The sequence below is a fragment of the Papaver somniferum genome, chromosome 1, assembly GCF_003573695.1.
Source record: "Papaver somniferum cultivar HN1 chromosome 1, ASM357369v1, whole genome shotgun sequence".
NCBI classification, from domain to species: domain Eukaryota; kingdom Viridiplantae; phylum Streptophyta; class Magnoliopsida; order Ranunculales; family Papaveraceae; genus Papaver; species Papaver somniferum.
In genome coordinates, this window is record NC_039358.1 from 37497277 (window position 1) to 37504766 (window position 7490).

A 7490-nucleotide genomic window follows, 5' to 3' on the forward strand; every position below is an offset into this window, starting at 1 on the left:
GCTTAGGGCCTTTTATTGTTCGTTTCACAAGGATTAATAGTGTGTTTAAATATCAAAAGTAGAAATGTTTCTTCTCTAGAAACAGAATTCAGAAACATTAAAATTTATAAAAGTTATTTTGAAATTTTATATCAAAACTATTTCCTTCGTTTTTTTAAAATAGATATCTTTAGTTTTTTCATTTTAGTTTGAAAATATGTGAAATTGAAAAAAAAATGATAACATCTATTTTTCAGAAGCGGAGGTAATAATTTTTTATTTTTTCATTTCCAGAGTTAGATTGCTCAAAATTTGAGTAATGAATTGAGCCCTAAAATATATTGCGTGTGTATTCTTCCGATCTACCACACATAAGTGTGTGCGTGTCATTAACTGTTTATTATTAGGAATCTAATGCATGTTCTTCTAGCTAGCCAGGCACTAAAAAACGAAATTCATAGATATCGTATGTATAGCATAGGGTCCTAAACGATTATTATTACCAAATAGTGCTATATATTACAGTAAGCTTTAATAGCCGACATAACGTACAAAAGTGGTGATTACTCAAAAGAACGGTCATTCAGTGTTGTTGGCTATGTTCTTTAGTGAGGAGGACTAGGAGGCGCATCGGAGGAGGTCTTATGGGGAATCCAACCTATTTTAAGTGTGGAAAAATTATGGAATATCAAGTCTAGTGGCTTCCAAGTTGGGGTCTTTCACAGAAAATCCAAGCAGGATTCCATGAATTGATGGAAGAGTCCGTGGAATCCATGGAAACACTAATCAGAATAGCGCAGTAGAAGACAAGAAACGCTATTAAGAATAGCAAAAAGTGCTATTAAGAATAGCGTTTTTTTTATCCGTAGATTTAAAATGAGTTATTGAAATCTAACGGTTGAGAAAAAAACGTTATTCTTAATAGCACTGAGTGTTATTCTTAATAGCGTTTTTTGTTGTGCTATTAAGAATAGCATTTCCACTATTCCACCACTACACTTGCATTTCCATCCACAATTCCAAATGTTGAGGTGGCGTGGAAAATGAAAGATGAAACTCTTCCACCATAAGACTTGCTCTTAGTACAATAACCACTTTCATATTCGAGTTAGGAATGTGTAATAAATGGACAACCAAAAAACTCCAAAATCCGGCCAAACCCTCTTCAAATTTTAGTAGACATTGACCTAATCTTTTGAAAACCAGTCACCAAGTACTTACACTCTCATATATCAATCTTACGGGTAATCAATGGTGTTATCACGAGCACGAATGCATATCAACACAATGAACATGTATCTAAAAGCCGTCAATTGACCTATCTATCTAGGTACATTTAAGTAAATCTGACATCTTAAAAATACATGCTCGTTGTGTATTTACGCACTAAATGGCACTAGTGTCTGAGCCATTCACTAATACTAATAAGCACCTTACTCGTCTTTAGCAAATTTGACGGTTAAAAATGCATTTACTCAGTTCATTAATTAACAGCGTTACATTTGTACTTGTAACTGATATTATTTATATTACTTTCTAATTAAGAACCCAATTAAATGTGACGTTACTTTAAAATAACAAAATTGAGAATGGACCATCGCTATAATGCGCCACGGTGTCTGTGTCATCATCTCCAACTCACCTTCTCTCTCTCTCTATTTTCGCCTTCTTCTTCTTCCTGGCTCCTTCCTCTTTCCCTTAATATTCAAACACATTTTTATCAAAAAAAAAAATCACTATTCCTCCCAAGATATCAAGCTGTTTAAGTTTGTTCTTTTTAATTTAATTTCTCACTCAGTAGAGAATCGGATACAGTGGTGGTTACAGCGATTCAGTGGAATGTAACTTGTAAGAGTTTGAATCACTCAGTAGAGATCTCTTACAGATCCAAGTCTCTCTACATTGTTCACTTCAGGTACTACTTGTTTTTATTTTCTCTGAATTTCATTACTTATGTTTATGCTTGGATTAGTTGGTTTTAGGGTTCTTTGAATTTTGTAAAATTTAGCATAATGTGTATGATTTCAGCTCAAAATTTGTTGTCTTATTTTGATCTGAAACTGCTTATTTGGATAGAAATGTTATAAAATGTGTTCAATTACAGCTCAATTTTTTTGAGGAGAAAACTGATCCAGCTGCTTAATTTAGTTAGGTGAAGTCAAGTTAGGCTTCATAAATACTTTCTGATTTTTTTTTTTTAGCATAATGTGAGCTAAATTTGAGATCACAGTATCGCCTTTTTTCCGGGGTTCATACTCTTGTTGCCGAGGAAATGAGCGGATGGTACTTCATAAAGAGCTATATTATGTGTGTTCCACTGATCTATTGTAGAACAAGTTCTTGTCATTCGGAAATAACATGCAACTAGGATGTGATTATTTTTAAGGATTTTAGATGCTTTTATGGTTTTTAAACGATATATTTAGGATATACATATACTTAATTTCTTGGTAAGTTATTAGCATTATCATCTGGTTCACTGTTTATTATGACTTCTCTGACTGTTTAAAGTGCGTAAATGTAGGGATCGGTTGCTGTGATTGAAGGAAAAGAGGATAATGGATTAATGGTATAGAATTTGTTATATGTCACGCACATGCGCATAACCGATGTTATTGGCAGTGGAAGGTGGAGGATTCTTCTCTTCTTCGGCTACTGGGTATAGCAAGGGTCTTGCCTTGCTGTTCTTAGGCCGGAAAAGCGAGGAGAGACCCATGAGAGTTTCACCGTGGAATCAGTATCAGTTGGTGGAAGAAGAAACTGACCCTGATTTCCAACTGGCTTCTGGTAAGACTCGTGCTTCCCGCGGTTGCGCTTGTTTTGGTCGCGCTTCCGCAGGACTAGAGGACCCGTCACCTCCAAAAGTAGGTCCCCTCCAACAGCAGGACGGCTTAGCTAAGTCTTCTTCTGTTTCTGAGAATGCTGATAATTGTGTTATTGAGAATGGGGCTGATAGGAATACAGGGAACTTTTATCTCAAGAGTAGCTTAAAGAAGCCGTGTTGTGCTTCAGTAGTTCGCAAAGATGGTGACTTACATCTGGCATCAGTGGAAGATGATAGCAACCATCCTGGCTGTACTGGAAAGAGAAAAGTACAATGGACAGACACGTGTGGAAAAGAGCTGGCTGAGATCAGGGAATTCGAAGTCAGGTATGGTCGGAATAAATGTTTTTATTTACTTCCATGGATTAAATGGTAACTTCATTATTCATTAATACTTAACAAATATAGTTTGATATGCGCTCATTCATTTGCACCTAGTACTTGCAATGCATCACCATATATTTATGCAACTTCTAAGCCCATTCTGAAATTTTTGATATGGGTGTCAAATTTATGAACTAGAATAATTTACTATAATTTCTGCATAAATGCTTTACGACTTTCTTCATTAATTTCTGTGTTTCTAAGTATAGATCTACTTAATTTCGGACGTATTAGGATTTACTCGGTTCAGTATGTACTCATCCAGCGTCATGTTTTCATGCATATTCTTTTTATCGTGTATGTTACTCAGTTATTTGTACAATATGCTACTGGAAAAAGCCTAACTCACTTGAAGTTTTCTTTATAGTTGCATAGCAGCATAATAAGTAAGTCACTTCTTAAATAGACCACAGAGGCAATATGCATTTGACTGCAAGTAACTTGAATCTAGATGTGATGACTCCATTTGAAGTATGATGTTGTACCTAATCGTGTGATTGAGCTCAGTGACAATGACACACATGTACAAAACATCATTCTTAAGAATGATTAAGTGAAATGAGTTCAACAGGTGTAAGGCACAGTCAGTGGAGGAACATGCTTTTATACTACTAGGATAAGAGGACCACCTATTTTACAAACACCAGTTGGCAAATAAATAAGCTTTTTACAAACTCTAAATGATCGCAGAAGAAATTTCTCCAGCAAGCAAACTCCTTCTATTGCCAATTTACAAGCTATACGTATTCCACTCTGACTTTCCGACCTCTAGACGAACTAGGGAAACCTTCTCCAGCTCCAGGATATTTTTTTACTTTTCCCTTTAGAACATCACTATTGGATTATTAGTTGTTCAACCAGCTTGTGCTGTGTTATTCTTCTGCTGCATGATTATTATTGCTGTTTCAAATTTTTTGCTCTTTTCTATATTCTTCTGTCTACATTCATTCTGTAATTTTTTTTCTTTAAACTGTAAATTAGTGTGTACACGAGTTACAACCTCAAAGTCGTGGGTATCAACACCCAATGACTTCTAGCGTTCTACTAGATAGTCTTTTAATATGCTCTCTTTTATTAACAGCGGCTTGTCCTTTTTTATTGACCCTAAATCCATCTTGTAAGAACACTTGTTTTAATTAATTACATCTCCATACTTTGAAGTTCTGAACTTTGTATTCGTGTAAACTGTAGTTGTGTATCGTTGGTTTTTTTATATCTTAATATTTGTATATGGTTTACTCACACAACCTAGATCTCTAACAACCTTAAGGGTATATTGCATGCTGAACTACTTAGTGCTCACTAGCTAGATAATAGAAAGTGAATGGTAAATACAAGGAAACATTACACTTTTTATGACATGTGATAGGGCTGAAAAGATGTGTCGCAGGCTGAGCCTGGTAGGAGGACCTATCATGTTAATCTGTCTCCCAGTCCAGCAATATATTGGTCACTGAAACATGATATAAAAAGAACCAAGTTGTAGTTTTATGCGATAATTGCTTGTGGGTATTGAACAAAAATAAAAAAAATCCGCAAGAGTTCCAGTTTGTTGGTTGCAAATTTTGAACATATTGGATGCTACTTGTCCTCAGAATTCAGATAGTTTAATATTGCAAGTTAGTAGCTATTGGCATACCCTTGTAGGCTTGGTTCTTTAGTGATTTCTTTTTGTTTTCATCATCTTCATCTTGAACCCATTGTTCTTTAATCATGATATCGAAATTCCTTATCCTAGTTTTGTTTTTCTATTTTACTTTCAAAGATTATAACATATTTAATCTGTAAGTTGCTGACATGAATTGCATCTGATGACAGTGAAATAACGTCAGACGACGAGTTCGATCACGATAATGAAAGGACGTGTGCATGTGCAATAATGTAAGTCTGGATTAGAAGATTTTTTGTATGCAGCTCATCCCTGATCAATTTGGTGAGGAGAACTTATCCATCCATAGACTACTATGATCAGGATCAAGGAACTAAAGCATTTGACAAAGGATTGTGCCAAAATTTTGTAACCTTTAGATGCAGTCTAATCCAATGGTTCCACAACCCCGCCAGTGTGGTGAAATTTCTCATGAAATTGGTTTTCCATGCCAACCAAACTAGCCAATCTAAGCTGGTTATAAATTCGTAGATTTTCATGTATAAGAATTTAGGTTTTTTCTAATTCGTCGATTTCATTACCTTTTAAATTTATCTTTTGTTGTGATTTCACATGTATAGAAGCCCAAGATATCTGAAAGGGAGATTCAAATCTGTTTGAAATATGAGTTACTTGTTTGCTTCTTTACCTCTTGAAAGATCATATATAGTTAACCTTGTGACCATTTAAGTTACTTGGACCGAGTAGAGAAATCAAAAGAAGTTTTACATTATGATTTATTTCCATTGTATCAATTCTTCCGTGAAACCGAAATACTGAACTGATTGTAGTGACATCACTCCGTTTGGCTAGACAGCAGTGGGAAGGTCTTCTAAGTTCTAATCAGTGATCAGCACTTTCTTCCCTGTGACATTGTCATTGTTTCTTTTTTGCTCATCTCTTTAGTGCAAGTGCAACCTTTCATTTGCTTACTTGTGGCAACTTTTTTTCTCATGGATAGTGTCTCCAAAGAAATAGTGTAAGAAGGGTGTGACAATATGACAGATGACCACAAAAAATAGTAAGAAGAAAAAGATGAACTTTTTGTACTCCACCATACTGAGTTTTCAGTTGTTCTCTTTGAAAAACTTGGCAGTATCTTATCCACAGCTTTTTGAGTTGTCTGATAACTCATCCACATTCCAAGTCATCTTCTTCAACCTCTCTTCACATCTCTCTTTCTCTCTGACCCTTGAGCTGAAAAAACAAAACAAAGAATCTCACAGTACAGAATCATCATGTCTATAGCATCAACAGTACCTTGTATCAAACTCTCTTCATCATCCTGTTCCTCAACAACATCTTCAAATTCATCCTCATCAACAACTTCTTCTACTTTCAGATTATTTACTCATACTAAACCATTTACAATAAGGTGTTCTAATGCTGATGGACCTCTTAGAAGACCATCATCTCCTTCATTGAAAGAACCAACTCCTCCTATGAAACCCATTGCTCCTAATTCTCCACCATCTCTATCTCCATCTCCATCTCTGTCTCCTTCTCCTCCTGTGTCTAAACCAACTGTTGCTACTGGGGTTTCATCATCTCAGAATGTTGTTACTATGGAATTTCAGAGGAAAATGGCTATTGAACTTCAAGAATATTTTCGTAAAAAGAAACTTGAAGAAGCTAGTCAAGGACCCTTCTTTGGATGGGTTGCCAAGAATGAAATTGGGAATGGAAGGTAATCAATCATATCCTTCTTATTTAAAATTTTTGATAAATTTCTCTTTTTTATGGTCAATATTGATGATTTTGAATCTATTGGTCTTAACTATAAGGAGGGCTTTTTGGTGCAAAAATGTGCCATTCACAGAACCATAACATAGGATTAGTACTGAATTTGCAGCAAAACAATTTGTTCATCTGAATTTGATTATGGGTATCCAAATGTGGGTTTCTGCACAATTTGGAGTTCAATTGAATGTGTTTGCATATTAAGTTGTCTTTAGAGTACTAAAATTGCATTTGAAGATAATTTGCTTATGAAATGTTTCTCTTTGTATGGGTTGCTGTAGAAATTTTTGTTAGCTATATGATGTTGTTATGATGCTTCTGCAGATGGGCAATGTTTGGTTTCGCTGTCGGGTTACTAACAGAGTATGCAACTGGTACCGATTTTGTTGATCAAATGAAGATCCTTCTGTCCAATTTTGGAATAGTAGACCTGGATTGATATGCATGGTTCTCCATTGCTGTAATTGTTGTAGTTATATCCAATATTTTTCTTCCTTCTATATGGACATCATTTATACTGTGGTGATATGAGATATCTATTTGTTTTCCATATACTTGCTTAACTTGTCAACTCATCTTAAATTGTACTCCAAATTTGCTTCAGTTTTCCATACTCAAATGCAGAAAATTTTGTTTGGTGTGTTTCTCGCCTTCTGTTTTGTCAATAGCCTGAAATGATCGTAGTTGCAGAAAATCCTACACTACACCCCTCACAAGATTTCATTAACATTCAACTCATTTTAGATGAACAATCTTAATTTTATTGATGAATCTTTGAACAATCTTACAAGAAAAGATAAAGGAATCAAGAACCACCACTACTCTAGATTTTCTCTCTCCTATTAACTTGTTTCTCAATTAGAAAAAGATCTCTCCCTTTCCTTTACAACTGAATGACTATTTATAGGAAAATAC

The 7490-nt window shown here is 35.0% G+C and overlaps 2 protein-coding genes across 2 annotated transcripts; both read left to right on the top strand.

Annotated features, from left to right (window-relative positions):
• Positions 1-1645: 1645 nt before the first annotated feature.
• On the top strand, positions 1646-5483 carry LOC113283354. Its single transcript, XM_026532588.1, has 3 exons — positions 1646-1894; positions 2504-3130; positions 5006-5483. The coding sequence occupies exons 2-3, from the start codon at positions 2589-2591 to the stop codon at positions 5070-5072; spliced, it is 609 nt and encodes a 202-aa protein (XP_026388373.1). The 5' UTR covers positions 1646-1894; positions 2504-2588; the 3' UTR covers positions 5073-5483.
• A 448-nt stretch (positions 5484-5931) lies between these two features.
• On the top strand, positions 5932-7219 carry LOC113283363 (light-harvesting complex-like protein OHP2, chloroplastic). Its single transcript, XM_026532599.1, has 2 exons — positions 5932-6522; positions 6900-7219. Exons 1-2 carry the CDS (start codon positions 6074-6076, stop codon positions 7012-7014), a joined length of 564 nt encoding a protein of 187 aa, XP_026388384.1. The 5' UTR covers positions 5932-6073; the 3' UTR covers positions 7015-7219.
• The last annotated feature ends 271 nt before the right edge of the window (positions 7220-7490 follow it).

Excerpts from the sequence above, each read along its gene's own strand:
- LOC113283354 (XM_026532588.1), top strand. The coding sequence starts at position 2,589 with ATGTTATTGGCAGTGGAAGGTGGAGGATTCTTCTCTTCTTCGGCTACT. Across the intron at positions 3,131-5,005 it reads ATCAGGGAATTCGAAGTCAG|TGAAATAACGTCAGACGACG; the intron begins GTATGGTCGGAA and ends ATCTGATGACAG.
- LOC113283363 (XM_026532599.1), top strand. The coding sequence starts at position 6,074 with ATGTCTATAGCATCAACAGTACCTTGTATCAAACTCTCTTCATCATCC. Across the intron at positions 6,523-6,899 it reads AATGAAATTGGGAATGGAAG|ATGGGCAATGTTTGGTTTCG; the intron begins GTAATCAATCAT and ends ATGCTTCTGCAG.